The sequence below is a fragment of the Gamsiella multidivaricata genome (assembly GCF_025024155.1).
Source record: "Gamsiella multidivaricata strain RSA 2152 chromosome Unknown BC939scaffold_2, whole genome shotgun sequence".
In the NCBI taxonomy this organism is placed as follows: Eukaryota; Fungi; Mortierellomycota; class Mortierellomycetes; order Mortierellales; family Mortierellaceae; genus Gamsiella; species Gamsiella multidivaricata.
The window spans coordinates 589518-613436 of record NW_026251710.1 but is presented as its reverse complement, the minus strand read 5'-3'; the positions used below and the strand labels follow the sequence as shown (position 1 = coordinate 613436).

Genomic DNA, 23919 nt, shown 5'->3' with positions numbered 1-23919 from the left:
AAAAGGCTCTCAACAATAAGGTTGCAGTTTGGTAAATTGGTTCGCGATAAATATATTCTCGCATATCATTAGACTATCGCCTCATACCATATCCTACTCTCCTATCCTATCCTCTCTCTCTCTCTCTCTCTTTCCCTCTCCCTTTCTCTCTCCCTCTCTCTCTCTCGTTCGCTCGGTTCTTTTTCCCACATACATAAGTCCGTTGGCAAGAAAAAGGAGGAAAGAAGGCGCGGTGGACTAACCTTTGTCTGCCCAGGGCTGATAATCCGATGAAGGGTTACTACGCGCCTAAAACAACGGCTCAGAGACAGCATCAATTGCGCTTCCGGTTCCAATTGCGACTAGAGTTTGGTCCGCCCATGCTGGTGCCCTGGGATCATAAATCATTTCAATCAGGGCACAATATCGATGAACCATCTCTACCCACTCCCACTATAGGTCCACCTGAGCCATGAGTCCTTTAATGATTTTTTTCTTCTTTTTGCTCTCAGCCCAGCTCGCTTATTCTCATTCTTCGGCAATAGCACCAATTTTCCCTGTCTCTGTCCCCCTTTTCGTTTTTCTCCTTGGCACCTTGCTCCGGTGCTAAACCCGCACTAGTCAAAGTAATAAGAACACAAAGACCACCACGAGGAAAAGGATCTCTTACGTCTTGATATAATGATACAAGGACCCAGATTGTATACCCACCGTAATAAGATTCATTTCTGACGCGAGCTTGGTCTATGTTTGGACCTTCCCCTGAAAATATAACCCATAGTGCGTAAAAATAGCGAAATTCGACCAATCCCAGGTTATCCCACCACTTACAGCAAATAAGATAAAATAAAGCAGCACTGCGAACCTGATTTAACTGGCACGCGAGAGCATCCTCTGTCGATCCCCTGCATCTACATACAGCGCGATACCATTCGTATGTTTACCTCGTCTCATCTCACCTCATCTCACCTCATCATACCATATGGTATGTATCTACCGCACTCCTCGTTGTTTGCATCTTGCTCAGCAAGTGGAGTGATTTTATATGAAGTTGTATATACACACACCAACATCCCACCAATTCCCGGAAATAGGGCGCCATTTTTTTTTTGTAACACGAATTAAACACAAAGTGTCTGAGCGAGAAGAGCATCCGTCGGAACTTATTACAGAACAATCCTTTGGAATGCGCCCAAAAACTCTAGTGGCCTCTACAAGAAACCTCGCGTGGCCCACGCATATTCATGCGCTACACGCGGGTCATTTGTCGCGTCTATGAACGAACCATCCCAAAAAGCACAAAAGATCAATGGGATGGCCTGCTTTGACATGGCTTCTTTTGGAAACTCGAGACATAAATTCAAAATGCCAAGTGGCAGCTCGCAGATGTTTTCTCTGGCATGAAAACATGGCGCCGTCGCGGATAGGTATCCTTTGCTGGCCGCTTCTATGTCAGCCGAGTAATTTTTTTTTCCTTTTTTTTTTGGTTTCATTAAATACTCATTGAGCCCTTCACTTCATTCCCCCCCTCCCCCCATTCATCCCCTTCCTCGGACGACAGCTTTCTTCTAACAATGCTGCTGCATATTCGGATGGACAGTACTCCATTTCTAGTCTACTCTTTTTTTTTTTTTTTTTTTTTTCCTCTAGATGACAGCTAAAACCGGTAAACATTTAGAAAACTGTAGTCATATGATGGCTTATTGGGCACGCGAACTGGTAGGATCGATGGCGGTTCTACCACGACTCCCGAACAGCAACGAGCATTCCCACGTAGCTTCACCAAATGTCCAGACGAGGACTTTGCTTCAAACGATTCAAGTGCATAAAGCCGTTTTAGTATCTGTCACATTTTGCACAAAGACAATAGTCTTAGGTATGCGTCTCTTGATATGGATCGTAGGACAAAAAAAGTGTATTGTTCCACCAAGCGTGGGAAGCAAAACGGCAACATCAACAGAGACCTCTCGTGTGTTCCTAGAAATTGGGCCCAAGCGTTGGTAGGCAGATCGCCTGTTTCTTCACTCTCGTGTCTCGCCCTATCCCTATGCTGAATACATCCCCAATAGGTTAAGCATGAACAGCTCGATTGAAGGGATGGAAGTGGCTCGCGTCTCATTTCGATTCGTGGCCAATGGGAGAGACATGATACTAGAAACTTTCACACTCGGTGTCAAGTTGCATCGATCGTTCCTACAATGCGGTTCATCCATTGTTCCCTTTCTTTCTTGCTTTTTTTTTTTTTTTTTTTTTTTTTTTTTTTGGGCTGGAGCCAAGGTACTTCTGGTACTCCGCTCCACAGAGAATGTACAGAACCAACTGGGACACAGATGAATAACGCTGCGATAATAATTCGCAGCGCCAAAAGTATACATCCATAAATGATCACTTAGTACTAGGGAAAAAAAATAAAATAAAAAAAGCAAGGCCGCTGTTTATCCAGCGAATAGCATCATGACCACTTGGTTAGACCTCATAGGCTACTGTTGTGGCCATACACACACAGTTACTAAGCGTCTTTAAATCCAAGCAACAAATCGGCGATTGAACATTTCGAGGACCACATGTGCGTTACGAGCAACTTGCGTGTCGAAAGTGAGGAGTGAATCGGACAACAACAGAACTGAGGAAACGATAGCTTAGGAAGTGAGGAATGCCTCATCACAACATGTCATTGGCTGCATGATTAGCGAATCAATGCATGAGCGACCTCTTGAGAGCATACCGAGACTTTGCCCAAGTGCAACTAAAAAAAAAAAAAAAAAAAAAAAAAAAAAAAAAAAGAGAGAGAGAGAGAAAGGGAAAGAACGAGACGTGCAACCTGTCTGATGGCGAATACGTGGACAAATCCATGGCACCGAATGTCTAGAGTCTTAGTTCAGACTCATATTGTTCACGAGATACGTGTATCTGGACAGTCTCCATTGCAGGTCGTCGACTAACAGCGCGCATTCTGATTTAACTGCTGCAGTAATTCTGATGGACCCCAGGGGGGAGGGTATGCAAATGCATCGCCAAGTGTACCCTTGGTTTGTTTTACCACTCGGAATCTCGCATGAATCGACTGAAGTGTGACTATGGCAGCGCGTCCTGTTGTGCTTCGCAGCCGCGTTATTTTTTTTGCGCTGCCCGTCAACGGGCTTGCAAAGATCCTCGTTTGAATGTCGATGTTCCATGTCTAACTTCAACGAAAAAGTGAGAACCAGGGGAGCGATGATAAAAAAAAAAGTTTTAATTTCCGCTTGAAGGCATTTTCAGGAACAGAGTCTTCGACCAATAAAAAGACATTCTCGCATTTCCTCTCTCCACGAGCAATTGGGGCACGTTCCCGATCCCTGGGATCTGACTGGCTAGACCAGGCTGGAGTGTCACACATTTATGGAAACCGTGGAGGTTGCTCAGTCTTGTCTAGAGTGAGGAAAAGAACGCATGTGCACCTTTTCGTCTTTGCCGTCCCCTTTGGCCTTAGTTTGGCCACAGCATGTTGGCAGGTGCACTCTCCGAATAGCCCAGTGGCCGAGAACGACTGTTCGACAGGCAGAACGTGCAGTCGATCGGCGATTGTCTGTGGGTTATGTTTGAAAATGTATTTTGGTTCTATTCATTCATTCGCCAGGGTGAACACCTCTTCTCTCCACTCTCTCGTCGCCTTCTCTCTCTTTGCCTCTCTTTGCCTCTCGCTCTCCCTCTCGCTTCGCCTTTTCTTTCTCTCTCGCACACGTTCCCTCCTTTTGGCATACCACTTGCTTGTCCACTCGCCCACAAAGACATTACAGAAAAAGGGCGCTTTCTTCAACAGATCTGTCCTTGCCATGTCTTCCTGCCACACCCCTCCTTCGACCTCTCCTGACGCAAAGAACCCCACCACCACTTCCTCTTCATCGCTCTCTGCCATTACTTCCTCAGCACCATCCGCAGATACCACCACACCCTCTCCCCCTCCAACACCAGAACAGTCTTCCGAAATCACCTCTACTCAGGACTGCACACCCAGCACCGCCATGACTCCCTTTGCTTCCTCATGTTCTTCAATCTCGCCAACAATGTCTCAGCAACAGAACCTCGCTGCAGCTGAACCAGTCTCTGCTCTGTTCGACGTGATTAATCACCCTGTTAAGGATACTCTGACGATTGTCTCCACATTGCTCTCTCTCCTTCTCCACAAGAACGACAGTCGATACAATCCCCTGTGCGACCCCATCACATTGTTCCATTCAAGAGCCGTGCCCCGCATCTCAGTCGAGGCCTACCTGACGAGGATCCTGCAATACATCCCCTTCACGAACGAGGTGCTCCTGAACGTGTTGGTGTATTTGGATAGGATTGGTGGGTTGGAGGGAGTGCATCTGCACTTAAGCGGGAAGTTGTCCTCAACAACAACAGCGACGTCCGTGTCTGCCCCCGTTACTGTCTCCTCAGCATCGGCTTCCTTCTCTGCAGCAAATGAAATCTCCAGTATGGCATCATCATCACCGAAGAACAACTCCGACAATGGCCTTCCAATGATCTCGAAACGTGGCAGAGAGGATAAAGAGGAGCGGGCTGAGCAGGTCAAGAGAGTCCGGTCGACAACATCATCACCGTCATCATCGTCATCATCATCATCGTGCTCTCCTTCCTCCTCCATTTCGACTCCTGTTTCAACGCCTGCTTGTTCGCCTGCACCAGAAGGGATGCCGTCCTACAATGGGTTCCGGATCAACAGCTTCAACATCCATCGACTATTGATTACGTGCCTGATGGTCGCTGGCAAATTCACCTCTGACTTGTTTTATTCCAACGCTCGCTATGCCAAGGTAAAAATTACATTAAATGCTCCCATCCGTCGTACCCCCTGGCTGTCGTCAAATATCCCTACATGTCTTCAGAGCATTTTTTTTTTTATCTTTCGGCTTTTTGCTTGGTCAATGACTGGTCCACGTTGTTGGGTTTCTTGTGTCCCTTCATAAAAGATCTACTTATCGGTTATGGACGTACACAAAGAACGAGTGCATGGACATGGACGGCAAAGAACACAGAGAGATGTGTGCACCCATGAAAAGTTTAAAGAATTGCATCTAATCTTATCGTGCCACAAACGCCCATCGCAGCAACATCGTGGGGGGTGTATATACGCGTCGCATGTGTATGTCCAGTACATGCCAGGAGACCTTATCTTTTGCACCCCCCCTCCCCATTCCTCTAGTATTCCCTTTTCCCCTCGCCTCCCTTCCTCCTTCTCCTCCTCCCCCCTTTTTTTTCTTTTACATTTACGCATGGCGTTCTTTCTACCTATCACTTGCATATTACCTCCTCTACGGCTGAACAGCTCACCCGGATATATAAATATATACTATAAAGTGTACGCTAGCCACTCACCGCATACCCATTTATATCTTTTTTTTTTTTTTTTTGTTCATGACAACTTCTAGGTCGGAGGACTCAGCCTTCCGGAACTGAACCAGCTCGAGCTCGAGTTCCTGTTCACGAGCAAGTTTGAGTTGAACGTCAAGGTCGATGAGCTGCAGCGCATCGGAAATGCACTCCTCCGGTTCAGAGACCGCCATATGGCGCGTGTCACCCAGCAGCACCAGCACCAGCAACAGCACCAGCAGCAATACCAGCACCAACAACTACTGCTCCTTCACCTTCAGCAACAGCAGCAACAACTGCAACAGCAGCACCAGCACCAGCAGCAGAACCTCGCAGCGATGCAGCCAGTGCAGCGAATGGAGCAAATGCATTCGCCTATCAGCCCCTGCAGTGCCTCTGCCAGCACTGCAGCCGCTGACGCGTCTGTGCCTGTACCGGGGATGGACCAGGATGTCAAGATGCAGCGCCCGCAATTGCTGTCGCCGCCAGAGGAGAAACATTCTTGGACAGAGTCCGAGGTCCAAGAGTCCCATGCCCAGGTTCATGTCTAGAGACTTGAGTATCCTTGCCAGTATTAGTGATGGTGGAGTTTGTTTTCGTTTTCATTTCTCTTTGTGATTTTTCCTTTCTTTGTTTCGTTGTATTTATATCGTCCTAGCTTGTATCCATGTATACTATCCATCTCTATGATGGTTTTTTTATATATATATATATTGTTATTTGCTGTTGTTTGTTGTTCGCGTTCAATTGTTTTTGCAACCTATAGATTTTGTTTTTTGTTTTATTTTTTCCCTCCTTCCTCTTTTAGCATAGAAAAAAAAAAAAAAAAAAAAAAACGTCTTTGAGACCCTCCTAGACAATATACCATAGACTAGCTCGACGCTATCTATCATTTCATCCTAAAGAAAAAAAAAAAAAAAAAAAAAAAAAAAAAAAAAAGGCCCGAAAGTCGTTTTTGGCTAGCTGTTGTTTTTTTTTTTTTATTCCAAGATATGTACTTCACACGTCTCTGAATCTCGGTATCCGAGTTGATTCAACATTTTGGAGACATCTTCATTAAAGGAAGGAGGTCCACAGACCAGAATCCGTAGGTACTCCCTTTCAATTGGATCCGTCCTCGCGTCTGGATTGGGTCCGCCGTCGGCATCGTTATTGTTATCGTTATCCTGTGCATCGTTTAGGCGTCCTTGTAGCAGTACATCCCGTACCAGCTCCAGCGTGATCCGACTTCCTGTATGGGTCCGTCCCAACCCAGGTCGATCGGCTGTATCTTCACTATCATGATGATGATGATAGTGATGATGATGCGCTGTAGAAGAGGACAACACATGTTGGATACGGACTCTTCTCTTCCTGATCAACTGTCTTCTCTCCTGAATCTCTGTAGTCGTCGTTGCCGTTGCTATTGTTGGCCTGGAATGGTCGTCCCTGTCTGAGTGGAAAGAGAACTCCTCCAGTTCTTGGCGTAACCAGATCTCATCCGATGTCCTGTTACAATAAATCAGATCTAGTTCTGTCTCTGTCTCTGTGGCTTCCTCTCCCCGCTGCGCTTGCTCCTGTTCCTGATGGTGGTGATCTTGCTGTTGTTGGTGATGCACAGCTCTGAGCACCTGGTACATGGGCGTAATCCCCGATCCTGCTGCAATCATCACAATCCTTTCTCGCCCCTTTGCCTTTGCCTTTGCCTTCGCCTTCGCCTTCGCCTCTGCCTCTGCCTCTGCTTCTGCCTCTGCCTCTGCCTCTGCCTCTGCCTGTGCCTCTGCCCTTGCCTGTGCCTCCATGACCAACTCCTGGTCGCGGTTCTGGCGTCGATCTTGGGTTGTGAGAATAGGTCCACGCAAGTACAAGACCCCTCGCTGATCGGGGTCTTCGCTTTTGGGGTCGTAGACCGTCAAGGCCCGGAACAGCTCAGAGGTCAGATGCGGAGATGGGTACAACTTCACCATGAATGCCATCTTGTTGTTATGGATGCCAGTACCAGTACCAGTGTCGGCTAAGGAAGAGTGGGACAGATCGATGGGTGTGAAGGCCTTGGTCAGGAACTGGTCCCCGTGCTGGAAGCGGATCAGGATATGGAACATACTGTTTATCGGGTTTCCACTCCCCCGAGCACGATGTTCAAGATAATGATCGTGTTGTCCGTCTTGAATTGAGGCCGTGATCGTCTTGGATGGTGGTGGTGAAGGGTACGGGAGATCGCAGACGATGAGGAGTGTGTTGTCGGTGAGGAGAGTCTTCCTGAGGATCTTGAATGCTCGATACGATCGAATACTCAGTCCTCCGTCCTCATTTTCTTCCTCGCGATCTTTTCGGTGATCGTCGCCTTCCACTCCTGTGGAGCCAGCGCATCCGTCGAGATCGTTTCCGGATTCGAGCGCACGACAGGCATCCTCATACTGTGCTCTCAACTTCTTGACGCGCTCTCGGTAGGCGACCATGTCCTCCCAGTAGAGCGTATTCACACAGGGTACACAGTCGTTCCCGCAGCATTCGCCCGGTCCGGGCTTGATCGGTTCTGGAGGCAAGACCAAGTGGAGCTGCTTTTTTCGTGTTCGTAGGTTGTAGGATGAGATGATCCCGTATGTTGGCTGAGCATGTTTGGTCGTGATCGTGGGCGTGGTCGTAGGTGTTGTGTCCTCGGAGGTTCCGTGAGGTGGTTGCTCCTGCTGCTGGGCCTTTGTTGCTGTGTCAGTCGCCGGGGTGGTTTTGGCTTGGGCCTTGGCTTTCGCGGCGGCGATCTCTTGAAGCCATAGAGCCACGGCTGGGTTGCTCATGGAGAATGAGATCTCGACAGAATGGAGGAATTGTGAGATGAGGCCGGAGTATGGCTCTGCTTAGAAGATTGCAACGGCGAACCTTGATCTCCAGTCTCATATCTTCAATCGTATTCAAAAAAGTGTCTTTTTTCCCCCCCCCCCCCCTGGTTTGCTGTGGGTTTATTGTGCGTGAACCCATTGCGGAGCCAAAAAAATGTGTAAGAGTTCTTATACGGTACCAGCAGACACTGGTGCCCAGGGATGTCTCCTTTCTAGTTACCCGTGCATCATCCCGAGCAACGGCCCTCAAGACCCATGTTGACCGACGGGGGGTTGGATTTTTCGTGCTTTTTTTTACAACCATTTGGGGTGATCAATCGGTACGCGTACCAGATCTGTATCGAACAGCTCAATAAACTGCTCGTTTAGCACCCGGACTTTAGGTCCCGCGTACCGTCTGTATTCCTCAAAGATTGATGTCAAATTCCAGCGCTGTAGTTTCCGTAGACATCCCACAATCGTCCCTATATCGAGGTTGACAAGAAAAAAAAAAATCAATTGCCAGACAACTGCGAAGCACTAACTAGACTAGCGAGGAGATTGAAAGAAGAAGGTATATGTATATGTATATGTACCTGTGCGATGCCGTCCAAGATTACACATGACGATCATGGGGTAGTTCTTTGGGGTGAGGATCAATTCCGAGGCTTCCAGGACGACTTCCTCTGTGATGGGGTCCCATGCGTTCATAGACGATACCACTCCGAGGTGGTACAGGTGAATATCCTGATCATCGATAAAATCAAGGCTACCATTCGATTCCGTCAAGTAAAAAAAAACCCCCTCGGTGCTCTGTTAGGATCGTCATGAAGATTATCACTCGGTTGAGGAAGCGTTATTGCTAAAGTGTACGAAGGCGAGATCTCTTACAAGCGCTGGTTGGGTTCTTCGGGTGCGAGCCAGACGACGGTTTTGAGACCGAGTTTTTCGAGGAATGGAAAGTTGAGTTCGTTGGGTTGTCCTGACCGATAGAGATCCTCCTCGATCATGCCGAAATTCTAGTGTCGAATCAATCATGTATTTGCGTAAACGCTTGGTCAGGTTCGGTAACAAAAAAACCCTTGTACTGGGGGCCCCAGGCACAAGTCGTCTTTCCCTCATGACAGATCGTTACCAACGGTGGAATGAGATGCTGCGATGTCATGCTTGTGTATTGGTCGTATGTGATGTGATGTGATGTGATGTCAGCGATCGAGTGCTTAGCTATGGTCCTCCTTGGTATGCGTTGTATCCTGTTTCCTGTTTCCTGTTTCCTGTTGCGGTGTCTGCAGTCCACGGCGGTTTCTGTTGTAGGGCTTGGAGGCGCGCTTTGTAGAGGAGTGGAGCAGGCGGTGAGCAGCAGATGTGTGCTGTGTGTGTGTCGGTGTGTCTCCTCTACCCCTCAATGAGGCCCTTACATATGCATGGCATGTTGTATGACTGGACATGCCGACGCTGACGCTGACGCTGACGCTGCACGGCCTGGTTCCCAAGGCTCTCCGCCGCTTGTGCCCCTCAATTGGCTCGAAGGGTCTGGTCCCGATTGGACCGCTGGGGGATGCCCCTACTCGAGCTTGCTATTCCAGAATTCCATCCATACATTCATCCATGCATACGGAATAATGACTCTACTCTAATAGCGAATAACACAGTCTATTACACAAGCACACTATCGAAGTAGTAGCGGACTACGGGGACTAGATCGCCCCAAGTCAGACACCACTCAGGCGGCAGCATGCAACCGCCCGTCTCCCTCCCGCCTCGAATCAGATACGGTGGAACCGGTCTCTGGCTCACCCACTCGTCCCTGATTCCCATAAATAATCGTGTGCACTAAACCCATCGCAAACTAAATTGAAACTATCATAAACGGCCGAGGCGGGCGGGGGGGAACAAACAGCCCGGCCACTCACTCACTCTCTCTCACTCTCTCTCTCTCTCACTCGACTCGACTCGACTCGACTCGCTTTTGTTGTTCCTTCCTCCGGCTCCATTACATTCTCGACTGTTGCCAACCCTCACCCATTCCTTCCCTCCGCCCTAATTGATACCCTCCTTTCCCCACCTCACCCCTCTCTGAGACAGCCTTCCCAAGCCAAGACCCCACTAACACACCTACTCCCCTCCTCCTCTACGATAACAACATGGGCTCACAGGCTGGAGTATACGTTGGCATTGTCGCCGGAGTGCTTCTCCTGCTCGGCACCTGCGTCGGGATCCTCTACGGCAAGCACCGCAGGGACATGAAGGAGGTCCGGGTACAAGAGCAAGTGATTCACCAACGGATGCAGCAAGTCGTCGGTAAGCACATGAGTCTCATTCCTCTTTTTTTTTTTTTTCTTCTTTCTTTTTTTTTCTTCTGGCGTCTTGACGGGTTTGTGTTGTGTAACATGTTGTCTAATACGCTCTTTATCTTGCATGTTATGTGAGCAGATAGCAACCTGCCTCCGTTCTATGTGGACCATGCGCTGGACCCCGTCTGCATCTACGAGCATGAGCTGCCCCCGGATGTCGTCCCACCCGTGCGGCCGATCCTTGTTCACTCGCCCTCCGAGGACAGCGGTCACCATTACATCTCCCCGGACGAGGACCCACTCGTGCCCTCCTCTCCGCATCACCAACGCACCTATTCCTCCTTCCCATTCCCTATCACAGCCTCTGTAGAAAACCCCACCGAGAACACCGAGACATCTTCAGCAGGGATCAGTACCGAACGGGCATCATCACTAGCATCAGGACCACAGGAAGAACCATTGGCGACTCAACTGAGCTTTCAAACATCACCAGGTCTACCCAGTCCTGCAGTACTCGCCTCGTCCTCTCATTCGATCACGCCCTCCTCGATCAGGACGGCGCCCTCACCTCGGATTCTCGACCAGGAGACCCTGAACCTCGCCCGACTGCCGGCTCCGCCCTCGTACGACGTCCCCAACAGAGTTGTTGATCGATCGCCGCTCACACATCCTCGTTACAGCCATCATCACTCTCACTCTGCATCGGATGCTCAGACGATGATGCTTTCGCCCATGTCGGCAGCGGGGCGGGGCGCTCCGGACGATTACTTTGGACACCATGTCCGCACACGCGCCCATACGATCTCCTCGAGTCAACCGTACCAGCCTCACGGGGCCCAAGTTGGAGGAGAAGGAGAGTTGCCGCCGACACCACGGTACTCGCTCGAGTTCTCCCCGGATATCCCGCATCAGCTTCATCTGGAGGAACATCAACGCGGTCGAGCGCTCTACGCTGCTTCGTTATCGTCCATGTCACATTCTCGGCTCTCATTGCAGGATCCAGAAACAGCACGGATACAGGTGCAGGCGCAATACGAAGCGATACGGTTACAAGACCGATCGCACTCCCAGCCATCGTATCACACACCCACGTTTGTATCCCAGGACGGCGCGAGTAGCAGCAGTATTATGGAAGAAGGCCGTCAGGGACAAGGACAGAGACAGAGACAGAGGCGTCCGGGTGTGAGGACCAGGGCGTCGACATTTGGAGAGTCCTCCAAGTTGTTGATCCAGAGGATGCAGGTCGCGCTGTTGAGGAAGAATGTCGTCCAGCAACAGCAACAGCAGCAGCAACAGGATCTGAGAGTGAGCGGTGAAGAGAGCAGCAGCAACAGTCGAGCGGAGGGATCTGGACAGGTTGTGAACCTTCAGCAACAGCTCGAATTGTTGGAACGTAGTCGTCTCGGAGGTGTGGGTCTGGGGATTCATCAAGCGCCGGAGCAGCAGCAGGAACCAGAAGAGACGGGTGACGATACGAGCGAAGAGGCCGAGACTGAGAATTCCGGAATTGTCATAGTGGTGGAGGGACCAGAGTCCCCGGAGGAGCAAGCGGAGGATGGCGCTATGTGGACAGAGCGGCAGCACATAGAACCCACCATGCCTCAGAGCGACGCGTCCACGCACATGGTGTCGACAACAACAACGGGGATCTTGGGGTCCATGCCCATGGACTCTGTTTCCGTTCCTGTTGCAGTTTCATAGCTACCATACATCTTTAGAATTACACATGTGTTATATACCATCAAAGAGAAACGCTTTAAAAAAGATGAATGGTCTGGCCGGGATGAAAAAAATGGCAGTGTACTTACTAAATATGACCTTTATTTATCTATTCATTTATGTTTTTTTTTTTTTTTTTTTTTTTTCTCTACACCTATATGGTTGGTGGTGGTATTTCATCGTCCGGGAGAGGACCAGGAAGGATCCTCAAGGCATTGTACAACAGCTCCGCATACACATCTATAGGCCCCGGTGCACAGAACCTCGCACAATCACCCCCGTCCCCGACCCGTCCATCGGGTCTCCTCGCAAACATCTCCTCTGTATCCAAGAAGATCCCCCCCGCATTCTCGACAACTAGCTTTGCTAACCGATTCTGTCTCTGCACATCTGCCAACGTCGGCCGACGAATTGTCATCTTTGTATCTTCCCAAGCCCGATTAAGCGCCTTCTCCAGTGGTCTCTGCACCTTGGTCCCGGGTACCACGGATTTTCCATCGGGTCCTGCGATGGCCTCATCCTCCCTCTGTTCCTTCAACACTGTACAATCTGATAGTGGATGCGTGGCCCGATAGATGAACATCACATTCGGATACCACTTCCAGACATACTTGATCGTAGACACCAAGCGTGTCAAGAACGCAACATCCGTCCTCCAGATCAGTCCCTTATTTAATACCACGATCCTGTACTTTTGAAACATCTCCTCTGTGGCCCATGGTTGTTCAACCAATACGCCACTTGAGAAATCGTTGTCATCGCTGTTGTTGTTGTTGTTGTTGTTGCTGTTGTTGATGATGGTGGTGGTGGAGTCGCCATTGTTTAAGGCAGTGGGGACCGAGAGGAGATCGTTTCGGACAAAGCTCAGGGTTGAGTTTACACAGATCGGGTTTGAAGCTTTCGAATCGACACATCCTAATTCACCGGTACAGGGAACGGGGTTTCCAACGGCGCTGAGGATTGAGTCGTGGATTTGGTGCTGGGTCACGTCGCCGACTACCAGGACGTTACGTTCGTAGAGAGAAGAACAAAACTGAGAGACGTTGAAGCGTTGGTAGATCGAGGTCTCGTTCCTGAAGGCCGTCACGGTCGTCGCCCCGTTCGTTTCTGCCTGTCCTGGAGGTCGTGGGGGTCCTGGAGGTGATTGTGTTCCTGGCCATGGCCCTGGCCCTGGCACTGTCCCTGCTTCTGTTCCTGTTCCTGGTCCACAGATGCTCTCATCAGGTACCCATCGATACTTGACAGCCTCCCTCACGTTCCACCGTTGATGTATCTGGTCGAATTCTCCGAAACCCCCATAGCTGGCGTTTTGATCCAGCGTCTTCTTGAACCGAGCATCGCAGACATTGACAAAACTTGGATTTCCCAAATGCTTCCTCGCCGCCCAGGCGCTTCTTCCTGTGCCGGTTTCGGCCTCGGTTTTGGTCTCGGTCTCGATCTCGATCCCGTCCTCACGGACCCATTCACCATGCCGTGTCCAGCACTCGATCTGATCACGTACCAATTTCGCATCCCCGGGATTTCTAATGGATGATGTCCCGTGGATATCTGTGAGTCCTGCATCACGAAAGGTCCGGAAAGCTTCCCGATAACCGATGGTTGCTACGAGTTCATCGAGGATCTCAAGTTGGTGAAGGGACAATGGGACATTTGGACGGTGGTGTAGGCTTTCATTATAGGATGGTTGCTCATATTGCTCATATTGCTGTTGTTGCTGTTGCTGTTGCTGTTGCTGTTGCTGTTGCTGTTGCTGTTGCTGTTGCTGTTGCTGTTGCTGTTGCTGTTGCTGTTGCTGTTGCTGTTGCTGTTGCTGTTGTTTTTGTTGCTGTCCAGGGCTGGAGAGTAAGGTGGATTGGAGCGGTTCGTGGAAGCGAAGGATGAGCTGAATAGAGAGTATACAGAGAAGGAAGCCGGCGAGGTGCCGCGCTCCTAGCTCGGGGAAGGGGGGCATTGGGGGTTTGAGATCTCTTCTGGTGGGGCGGCGATGGTTGAGGGGAGGAGGGTTGGATGAGAGGAGTGGAATGAGCACAGAAGGAAGGAAGGAAGGAAGGGAGAGAGCGAGATGAGAGATCTGATGAGATGCGATTCCGGAAAAAAGTGAAAAAGTGGGATGAGCGGTGAGTGAGCGATTGAGACTGGTGTGAGCTATTCCGAGGAGGGAAAAGTGTGGTCGGCACCAGGATCTCGACCGAGTCCACAGAGCTTTTGCTCATTTTTTATGTCTATTTTCCGAGAGAGCGCGTTTGCGTTTTGGATGTTGGATGGTGCTTGCAGTTCTGTCAACAGGGGGACTTTGCCGGGGATACTTTCCCTCATGGAGAAATGAAAAGGAAATAACGTCTTTGGAAAGGCAGGAAGAAGAAGAAAAAAAAGGGAGGTGGTGATGCATGGGTGCTTTAATGCGTGTGGGTCTATGGGTCTATGGGTCTACGGGTCTATGGGCCTATGGGTCTGTGCTATAGCGTGAAGAATACATGGTACTAACAGGCAACAGGGCCCGCGAGGGAGATGTGGCGATGGTGGACTGCCTATCCATCGCTGCTCAAGGGCAGACCCTTCCTCTCCTCTCCCCTCCCCCAATCGGGCATGGTTGGCGGTGGTCCATAGATGGCACACCATCGGAGGGCTAAGTCGAGGGATGCACGAGACCTTAATGGCGATAGGATGTTCGAGTCTATCTCTGCAACAAAATGGCCCGGGATGGGTTGCATTGGACACGACGGGGCAAAGGGGAAAAGATCCGCAATCAAACATTTTTTTTTTGGGCGGAGTCCATTGTCCCTCCCCAAAAATGGCTGCAGTTGGCAACCCGGCCGCTGCACCAATGGGACCAGCAAGAAAAATAGACCCCGTCTAGAGGGCTATTGGATTGTTCCCTGCATGCATGCCGCATGCGCTGCAGGCAGGCAGCATCCACGCATCATTGATATCGATCGTTCTAGACTAGGTTCTGTAGCCTAAACACAACACAACAGCCTGCCCCTCCCCTCCTTCCATTGTTCTCTTGCAGATCCAAGGATCGGGTGCTGCCTGGGCGACATTCGGTTGGTTACAAGATGCTGATAAATGGCCCCCAGATCTGCTATCTCCTCGGCCATTTGTGAATCAAGAAGGCCAATCGCAGTGCTCTAATTGGGAATTCGGTTTCCGGGCAGGATTGTCATCGTGCTGTTTCTTTTTGGTCTCTCTAGGCGTGGTGGGATTGCGTGGATGTTATTTTTATTTCCAGCCCGAAACATTCCACCAGCCAGAAGAGAAAAACAGAAAAACAGAAAAGGAAAAGAAGGAAAAAGAAGTAGTCTACCCAGCCTTAGACTCTTCCCCTTCCTCTGCGGATCGACAAGAGGGGGAGCCTCTGCGTCGCTTGCACGGTCGCTTGGGCGCTTGCCTGCTTGCTTGCTTGTTTGTTTGTTTGTTTTGTTTGTCTCGCGCTGTTTATATTCTCAACTACGTCTTCATGATAGCGACGATGAACACTCGGGTCTTGGGAAAGATACCCCTCCAGCGGCAAGAAGAACACCCTCCTCCCCACCCTTACTTCTCATCCATCCCCCATGCGATCAAACTGAAATAAATACCCCAAGCTCTTGGCCCAGTCACCGGCCCTTACTTCTACTCTCCCTTCATCCTCATCTATCATCCTCGTCATATATACCACTCATATCACTCCTTCATATCCTACTTCTTTAACACACACACACTCTCTCACTCACACACACATACTCCCCACTATCGCCGCAGCACACCTTTCTACAACAATGGCAGACAACCAACAGATGGCAGCTGTGCGTATCATCCAGCCAGCCAACGGTAATCCAGGTCCACTCGGCCTCTTCGCCTTCGCTGTCACCACCCGTAAGCTACCTCTGCCCTGCCTCAAAGAAAAATGGAATGACTCTCAATGACGAAGGAACGCCTGTACTTACTTGATTCCTCGTTTGTGCTTTGTAGTGATCGCAAATATATACAACATCGGCGCAGGTGTCCCTCCAGGCGGCGGTGGAAGTTTTCTCATGGGCTTTGCGCTGTGGTACGGAGGTGTTGTCCAGATCCTCGCTGGCATGTGGTCCATGAAGGTCGGCAACACCTTCGAGGCCACAGCTTTCTCGTCCTTTGGTGCCTACTGGGCCGCGTACGGCTACATGTTTTTCCCCAACGCAGGAGTCAAGGAGTCCTATCTCGAATATGGAACGGATGTCTACCAAAACGCCCACGGTATCTTTGTCCTCATTTGGGCCTTCCTCGCCATCATCTTGACCATCGGCACGACGAAATCGACCATCACCACCATCCTTATGTTCGTCTTCTTGGACATTCACCTGGTCTTCATGGCGAGCAATGATTTGGCACACCACGGCGAGGGCGACTACCCAAAGCGCATTGGCTCGGTCTTTGGCATGTTGACGGCCTTGATGGCCTTCTACAACGGTGCCGCCGCGCTCTGGTTACCCTCCAACAGTCATATTCTCCTGCCCGTCGGACCTCTGCTCAGACGAACAAAGGACGAGTCCTATAATGTGTAAATAATAACAGGCTGGAATCGCGCTAGACAGATCCAACATATACATTCAACATTCATGCAGTACAAGTACCTTTTTTTTTTTCTTTTCCTTTTTTCCATTCCATCATTTGGGGCGTTTAATAATGATCAGTTTGTACTCCACATGCTGTTGTAAACCTGTAACATATATCCACAACGTAATAAACAAATACGCATTGTCTCACCATATCGGTATTTAACAATATATATTTTCAGAAGCATATCGTGGATTTGCACCACTAGAAGGGAGGCGATAAGCGAAGAACAGATACGGTTGATTGCCTTGCATGCGCCTGGCCATTCTTTTCTTCTGTTTGGTTCCTGCGAAAAAAAAAAAAAAAAAAAAAAGCAGACCGCCCCTTTTGCAGTTTAATCTGATAGTCCAGGGGCCAACAAAGCGGAACGCGTGCATAGTTTTACGTGATCCTCAAGCCAATATTTCTTCTACTGAATCCACATATTCGTATACCCCATGTGTCAACACGTTCACAAGATTGTATATCGTCATTATTTCTTGAAGGGCGATCTCTTTTCCTCCCCTCCTGGGTTATCGAATGCGTGTATCCGTGTATTCTTGTACGCGACAGGAACGAATACGCACAAGGACACATTCGCAGAATGGACACAGGGTCCAGATCTCATCGGATTGGTAGCAATAAAAAAAATTGTCATTGTCGTATTTCGGCTGCAACCAGAACCCCAAGGCAAAATAGTGATGACAACTGGCAAGCGACGGGTTCCCGCGTAATTTCTCCACAGCTGTGGTTCTCCTCGTCCCTTTAACAAAGCACCTTTGCCCCAAGCATTCAAATTCGCCCTTTTAAACTCAATCCCAGAGAGGTATCTGACTGCGTCCACAGCGCATGGATCAGTTCAGTGGTGTCCTGTCCTCTGACTATCACTGCAGCTGCAAGTTGTTTTCATCCATGCAAAAATCTTAAATCATTTACGCGCCATCATTCCAGGCACGTTTTTTCACCCTTCTCCCCAGGAGGTGTACACTATCAGAGTGAGCGTTCCTATCGCGATCGCACATGAAGACACCACATACACACACACACACACGCACACGCATACTGGCCTGCAATAGACCAGTCAAGGCCAAAAAACAAGGTTCTCATATTCACCTGTTCGTGCTTTGTCGCTCTCATCTTCTTTGCTGTCATCATCACCATCGGACTATGAAAAAAGTCCCCAAACTCGCCTCTTCTCTCGTCCAACTGACCAACCACGACCAAGTGGACTCCTGGCGGGGGATCCCAGTCCGATAAAAGCCACCACAGATAGCGAGAGAGAGAGGGGGGACGCGGAAAAAAAAATATTACAAGAGGCACTCTCGGTTGTTTTGTGAACCATCCTTTCCCATTCACGAAGATCGTATGTAACACCCTCAGTAGCTGGGTCATATATACAGTGTAGTGCCTCCCCCATCCATCCCATCTCATCCGTTCAGTCCCAGTCGCTTATGCATCCATCCATCCATCCATCCATCTATCCGATCGGTCCATTGTGCCCATCTATCCCTTTCTCTCGACTGTAGTGGATTCATTCACCTCATTTCTGATCTGTTCCACTTACACACCCTTTTTTGTGTATCAAAAATTTTGCTATCAGTGCGCACACGCTTTTCGACTATATCACCTTCTCCCCTTTTTTATTACTGGCCCCCTCCCCTGGCCCGCCCTGCCCTGCAATGCAGATCACATTCAGTTCCACAAACAAGCCTGGTACCTGACAGGCAGGTCCTGAAGAGGGTGCCTGGATTTCAGTAGCCATGTGCCCTTTTTTCGTTCCTGTTCCTGTTCCTGCTCCTGCTCCTGCTCCTGCTCCTGTTCCAGCTAAACAAGCAGGCACAACAGGTCGTCCCTTTCGGGGACCAGGCTGTGTGTCTGTGGGCGTGTATTTTGCACATGCAAGGGTCGGTTACACCTCCTCCGTTTTTTGTCCTCTTCTGTGCAACTTGCCAGTAAGACATTTTACAACGCACTGCACCGCAGCAGCATTCACTTTGCAGTTTGCTCTTTTGAGAACTGTGCCCTCTTTTTATTTTATTTTATTTTTCGCGTCCATTGAGTCCTCTTGGATCCTCGCTCGGGGAGGAAGAGGGGGGGGGGGGGGGTTTTCTGTAATAACCCTTCTCTTTCGACTTCTAATAGAGCAGTAGCTGCTTAGTTTTTTTTTTCTGTCTCCGAGATGGGGAGGACAGGATATTCATTTTTTTTTTTTTTAGTTTTTCTATTACGCAGTCAACGTCTATAAAACGATCCAGATACTAACCGCCTCTTTTTCTCTTTTCTCTCTTTTTTTTTTTTTTTTTTCTCTTTTCCCCTCACCTTCCCAACTCGACAAAACCCTCCCTCCTACCGGTCACTTCTCTTCCAACGATCCCTTACCCCGTCGCAGAAAGTTGAAAGAAAATGGTTAACTTCACTATCGACCAAATCCGCGCCTTGGTAGGTTTATTACACTTTGACGTGAATTGAAGGAGGGGGGAAAAAAAGGAGAGGAAAAAAATTTTGCGCGTTGTTGTTTTTTGTGTGCTGTTTACGGAAATACAGATCCCAGATCAGGCCATTCTTTTGTTTCTTCTCCCCGTTGGAAAGAACAAACGATGGACTGATCTGGACTTGATCCTGACCAGACCCCACGAACCAGCAAAAGACCAGCAACAGCCAGCCAGCCAGCCAGCCAGGAAAACGAGTCTGTCGTAAGACTCTCTCGTTATCGTCGCTGGCATGGTTTCCCTCCAGTGGACAGAGGGGGGGAGGGGGGCGCAGTTGACCTGTGTTTTGAATATGTGCGAGGGTGAAGAGGGGGGAATGCTGCGGACGGATCGCTAACGGTTTTCTCTACTGTCTGTGCGGAAATGGTTTTGGAATGTAACAGATGGACAAGGTTACGAACGTTCGTAACATGTCCGTCATCGCCCACGTCGATCACGGAAAGTCCACCCTTACCGACTCCCTGGTCACCAAGGCCGGTATTATCTCGGCGGCCCGTGCCGGTGATGCCCGTTTCATGGATACCCGCCAGGACGAGCAGGAGCGTGGTATTACCATCAAGTCCACTGCCATCTCCCTGTTCTTCGAGATGACCGAGGAGGATCTCCCCGATATCAAGCAGAAGTCCGATGGTAAGCCATTTTGTACCATGCAGGCATTCGATAACGCGTAAAAGGTGGGGCGAGAAACAAGTAGCTAATTCTGGCTTCTTTCCTTTCGCGTCCTTTCTCAGGTACCGCTTTCTTGATCAACTTGATCGATTCCCCCGGGCACGTTGACTTCTCGTCCGAGGTTACCGCTGCTCTTCGTGTCACCGACGGTGCCCTCGTCGTCGTCGACTGCGTTGACGGTGTCTGTGTCCAGACCGAGACCGTCTTGCGTCAGGCTTTGGGTGAGCGCATCAAGCCCGTTGTTGTCATCAACAAGGTCGATCGTGCCCTTCTCGAGTTGCAGGTCACCAAGGAGGATCTCTACACCTCCTTCCAGCGCACCATCGAGTCCGTCAACGTCATCATTGCCACCTACAACGACAAGGTCCTCGGTGATGTCCAGGTCTACCCCGAGCAGGGAACCGTCGCTTTCGCCTCGGGTCTTCACGGATGGGCCTTCACCATCCGTCAGTTCGCTGTCCGCTACGCCAAGAAGTTCGGCGTTGACCGTCAGAAGATGATGGACAAGCTGTGGGGCGAGAACTACTTCAACCCCGCCACCAAGAAGTGGACCACCAAGAACACCGATGCCAACGGCAAGCCCCTCGAGCGTGCCTTCAACATGTTCATCTTGGACCCCATTTTCAAGCTCTTTGACTCGATCATGAACTTCAAGAAGGAGGCCGCCTTCAGCATGTTGGAGAAGCTTGAAATCACCCTCAAGAACGACGAGAAGGAGATGGAGGGCAAGTTGCTCCTCAAGACCGTTATGAAGAAGTTCTTGCCCGCCGGTGAGGCTCTCTTGGAGATGATTGTCATCCACTTGCCCTCGCCCGTCACCGCCCAGAAGTACCGTGTCGAGAACTTGTACGAGGGTCCCCAGGACGATGAGTGCGCCAAGAGCATCGGTGCCTGCGACCCCAACGGTCCCCTCATGTTGTACGTCTCCAAGATGGTCCCCACCACCGACAAGGGTCGCTTCTACGCCTTCGGTCGTGTCTTCTCCGGTACCGTCCGTGCTGGTCTCAAGGTCCGCATCCAGGGCCCCAACTACCAGGTCGGCAGCAAGACCGACTTGTTCATCAAGTCTGTTCAGCGTATCGTTCTCATGATGGGTCGCTATGTCGAGCCCATTGAGGACTGCCCTGCCGGTAACATTGTCGGTTTGGTCGGTGTTGATCAGTTCTTGCTCAAGTCCGGTACCATCACCACCTCCGATACCGCCCACAACCTCAAGGTCATGAGGTTCTCTGTCTCGCCCGTCGTCCAGGTCGCCGTCGAGTGCAAGCAGGCCTCGGATCTGCCAAAGTTGGTCGAGGGTCTCAAGCGTCTGTCCAAGTCCGATCCTTGCGTCCTCTGCTACACCTCCGATACGGGAGAGCACATCGTTGCCGGTTCCGGAGAGCTCCATCTCGAGATTTGCTTGAAGGATCTCGAGGAGGATCACGCCCAGGTCCCTATCCGCAAGTCTGACCCCGTCGTCCAGTACAAGGAGACCATCCAGGCCGAGTCCTCCGTCACGGCCCTTGCCAAGTCCCCCAACAAGCACAACCGTATCTTCATGAAGGCCTCCCCTCTCGGTGAGGAGCTTTCGCTCGCCATCGAGAACGGCAAGGTTGGTCCCCGTGATGAGTTTAAGGCCCGTGCCCGTATCCTGTCGGATGAGTTCGAGTGGGACAACCAGGAGGCCCGTAAGATTTGGTGCTTCGGTCCCGATGCCAACGGCGCCAACTTGATGGTTGACTTGACCAAGGGAGTCGCCTACTTGAACGAAATCAAGGATTCCTGCGTTGCCGCCTTCCAGTGGGCCACTCGCGAGGGTGTCTTTGCTGAGGAGCACATGCGCGGATGCCGCTTCAACATCTTGGATGTCGTCCTCCACGCCGATGCTATCCATCGTGGAGGTGGACAGATCATCCCCGCCTGCCGTAGCGCCATCTACGCTGCTGCCTACGTTGCCCAGCCCGGTTTGATGGAGCCCGTCTACCTGGTCGAGATCACCTGCCCTGAGCAGGCCATGGGCGGTATCTACGGTGTCCTGAACAAGCGTCGTGGCCACACCATTGGTGAGGAGCAGCGCCCCGGTACTCCCATGTACATCGTCAAGGCTCACTTGCCCGTTGCCGAGTCCTTCGGATTCACTGCCGATCTTCGTCAGGCCACCGGTGGTCAGGCCTTCCCCCAGTTGGTCTTTGATCACTGGCAGTTGATGAACGGTGTCTCGAACGAGGACCCCAAGTTGATGGAGAAGATCTTGTCGATCCGTAAGCGCAAGGGTCTTAAGGAGGAGATCCCTCCCCTGGACCGCTTCTTGGACCGTCTGTAAAAAAAAAAAAAGAATGGGTGTTTCCTCTCTCCCTTCTTCCCCTGTGTGTTGTTTTTTGTTTTATTTCTATAGTATTATTACAAATCTCCTCCTCCGTTTTTTTTTTACATAACAGACTTCTTTTTCCCCAAGTGCATTTTCTCCCCCGTAACTCCTCTCCTCGCTCCCTTCAACCCACATCAACTTCTTTGTTTGTTTCCGTCCCATAGACCATAGAAGAAAGTTACTTTTCCATATAAACGGCGCGTTTTCATCCGCTCAATCAAAGAAGACTTTTCTTTCTCGTGTCTCTTTCGCAATGGCTATGTTGAAAACCAAAAAAAGGGAAGATTTGTCGCCTTGTAACCATGGGTCCGTAATATAGGAGGGAGGGAAAGCAAAATGCGATTTATATATAACTAGAAGACTTGATACATGAGATGCAAATGAGATGATGCCGTAGTATTTTTATTGTTACAAGGGGGGAGGGGGGAGGGGAATGCAAGAAAAAAAAAAAAAAAAAATGTCATGTCTCTCCATCTATCTTAATTAATCCTCCATAAGTTCAGGTCCTCCTCCTGTTGTTATGGCGGTCGGTTCTGGGGGTGCCATCTCCATGGTATTCTTGACGTGTTGCTGGATCGTCAACATGGGGTTACTCTTGAATGCTGGGTGGGCCAACACGTTCTGGAACCTCAGGATCTCTTGCATTCTAATTATGTGTATATAAGTATAAGTAGGTGTTCGCGAGGATAATCACGTTGAAAAACGCTACTGGTTAGTGGGGAACAAAAAAAAAAAGAAAAAGAAAAAGATATGCGGATCAAATTCGATCGACGTGTTTTTACGAAGAATAAAAGAATAAAAGAATAAAAGAATAAAAGAATAAAAGAATAAAAGAATAAAAGAATAAAAGAATAAAAGAATAAAAGAATAAAAGAATAAAAGAATAAAAGAATAAAAGAATAAAAGAGTAAAAGAGTAAAAGAATAAAAAAAAAACTTACGCAGCCTTCTTCTTGGCCTTCTTGGACTGCAAGGGCTTTGAGGAATCCGCATTGATAGTGAACGATGGGTTCGCTGCCGATACCGGTACTGGTGCTGCTTTTCCTGAATTCTTGAATTTCGATCCTGACTTTGACGAAGCCAAAGCTGCTGCTGCTGCTGATGATGATAGTGCTGTAGTTCCTGCTTGGGATTGGATCGGATCTATGGTGGAGAGGACATCATGGAAGGATCCGAAATCCACAGAGAGGGTCTGGCTTTGTTGGGCGGATTTCTTTTTCTTCTTCTGAGGATTATACGTCGCTTCCAGTTCTATTCATTTTCATCATAAAAATAAAAGACGGGAAGCGTCAGTCCCACAGATCCTGTCCTACCTTTGAAAACAAATAGTTGGTTCAAAGAAGAGGGATAGGGAGGGGGCTCTGCTTCGGAGGGTTGAGCTGATAAAAAAAAAAAGAAAGACTTACTGGAGATCCATTTGTCGTGCCTGAGCTTTCGTTTATCCTTCTTATCGATCCTATCCTCCTCGAACTCAAGTCCGAACTGGTCCTTCATCTGTTGCATCGACTCGGAACCTGCTGCGACGACTGGTTTCGAAGCCACGGCTGAGGCGGCGGTGGTGACGGCAGCGAGAGCATCCTTGTTCCCGACGGCCTTATGGTGCACACGGCTCTTGTTTGCTTTGACCTTTGGCATCGCTCCTTGTGTCTGTCTGTCTGTCCGTCTGTTGTTTTGTTTGTTGCTACTGTGCGATGTGTTGAGCGCTTTGGGGGGGAAAAA

The 23919-nt window shown here is 49.8% G+C and overlaps 9 protein-coding genes across 9 annotated transcripts; 5 read left to right on the top strand and 4 right to left on the bottom strand.

Moving 5' to 3' along the window:
* Positions 1 to 3435: 3435 nt before the first annotated feature.
* Positions 3436 to 6262, top strand: BC939DRAFT_435321 (cyclin-domain-containing protein). Its single transcript, XM_051553478.1, is given in 4 exon segments — positions 3436 to 4775; positions 5391 to 6166; positions 6178 to 6179; positions 6237 to 6262. 2 exon segments carry the CDS (start codon positions 3564 to 3566, stop codon positions 5880 to 5882), a joined length of 1704 nt encoding a protein of 567 aa, XP_051417519.1. The 5' UTR covers positions 3436 to 3563; the 3' UTR covers positions 5883 to 6166; positions 6178 to 6179; positions 6237 to 6262.
* Positions 6263 to 6289: 27 nt separating this feature from the next.
* BC939DRAFT_435320 (uncharacterized protein) lies at positions 6290 to 8252 on the bottom strand. Its single transcript, XM_051553477.1, has one exon. It carries the CDS (start codon positions 8103 to 8105, stop codon positions 6312 to 6314), a length of 1794 nt encoding a protein of 597 aa, XP_051417518.1. The 5' UTR covers positions 8106 to 8252; the 3' UTR covers positions 6290 to 6311.
* A 189-nt stretch (positions 8253 to 8441) lies between these two features.
* Positions 8442 to 9145, bottom strand: BC939DRAFT_391459 (protein-tyrosine phosphatase; the record flags this gene model as incomplete). Its single annotated transcript, XM_051551961.1, has 3 exons — positions 8442 to 8611; positions 8723 to 8895; positions 9018 to 9145. Coding segments are annotated over 3 exons (471 nt in total), but the record flags the coding sequence as incomplete, so codon positions are not given.
* An 868-nt stretch (positions 9146 to 10013) lies between these two features.
* BC939DRAFT_435316 (uncharacterized protein) lies at positions 10014 to 12177 on the top strand. The gene is made up of 2 exons (XM_051553476.1): positions 10014 to 10427; positions 10560 to 12177. Exons 1-2 carry the CDS (start codon positions 10271 to 10273, stop codon positions 12119 to 12121), a joined length of 1719 nt encoding a protein of 572 aa, XP_051417516.1. The 5' UTR covers positions 10014 to 10270; the 3' UTR covers positions 12122 to 12177.
* A 42-nt stretch (positions 12178 to 12219) lies between these two features.
* BC939DRAFT_102255 (uncharacterized protein) lies at positions 12220 to 14219 on the bottom strand. The gene has a single exon (XM_051549843.1). The coding sequence runs from the start codon at positions 14088 to 14090 to the stop codon at positions 12294 to 12296; it is 1797 nt and encodes a 598-aa protein (XP_051417515.1). The 5' UTR covers positions 14091 to 14219; the 3' UTR covers positions 12220 to 12293.
* A 1005-nt stretch (positions 14220 to 15224) lies between these two features.
* On the top strand, positions 15225 to 15990 carry BC939DRAFT_102263 (uncharacterized protein). Its single transcript, XM_051549844.1, has one exon. It carries the CDS (start codon positions 15350 to 15352, stop codon positions 15827 to 15829), a length of 480 nt encoding a protein of 159 aa, XP_051417514.1. The 5' UTR covers positions 15225 to 15349; the 3' UTR covers positions 15830 to 15990.
* On the top strand, positions 15545 to 16866 carry BC939DRAFT_435312 (GPR1/FUN34/yaaH family-domain-containing protein). The gene is made up of 2 exons (XM_051553475.1): positions 15545 to 15994; positions 16091 to 16866. The coding sequence occupies exons 1-2, from the start codon at positions 15898 to 15900 to the stop codon at positions 16660 to 16662; spliced, it is 669 nt and encodes a 222-aa protein (XP_051417513.1). The 5' UTR covers positions 15545 to 15897; the 3' UTR covers positions 16663 to 16866.
* Positions 16867 to 19565: 2699 nt separating this feature from the next.
* BC939DRAFT_498452 (P-loop containing nucleoside triphosphate hydrolase protein) lies at positions 19566 to 22156 on the top strand (the record flags this gene model as incomplete). Its single annotated transcript, XM_051559818.1, has 2 exons — positions 19566 to 19812; positions 19914 to 22156. 2 exons carry the CDS (start codon positions 19566 to 19568, stop codon positions 22154 to 22156), a joined length of 2490 nt encoding a protein of 829 aa, XP_051417512.1.
* A 498-nt stretch (positions 22157 to 22654) lies between these two features.
* Positions 22655 to 23904, bottom strand: BC939DRAFT_435306 (ribosome biogenesis protein SLX9-domain-containing protein). The gene is made up of 3 exons (XM_051553474.1): positions 23607 to 23904; positions 23142 to 23451; positions 22655 to 22847 (listed from the first exon to the last, which is right to left on the bottom strand). Exons 1-3 carry the CDS (start codon positions 23833 to 23835, stop codon positions 22685 to 22687), a joined length of 702 nt encoding a protein of 233 aa, XP_051417511.1. The 5' UTR covers positions 23836 to 23904; the 3' UTR covers positions 22655 to 22684.
* Between the last annotated feature and the right edge of the window lie 15 nt (positions 23905 to 23919).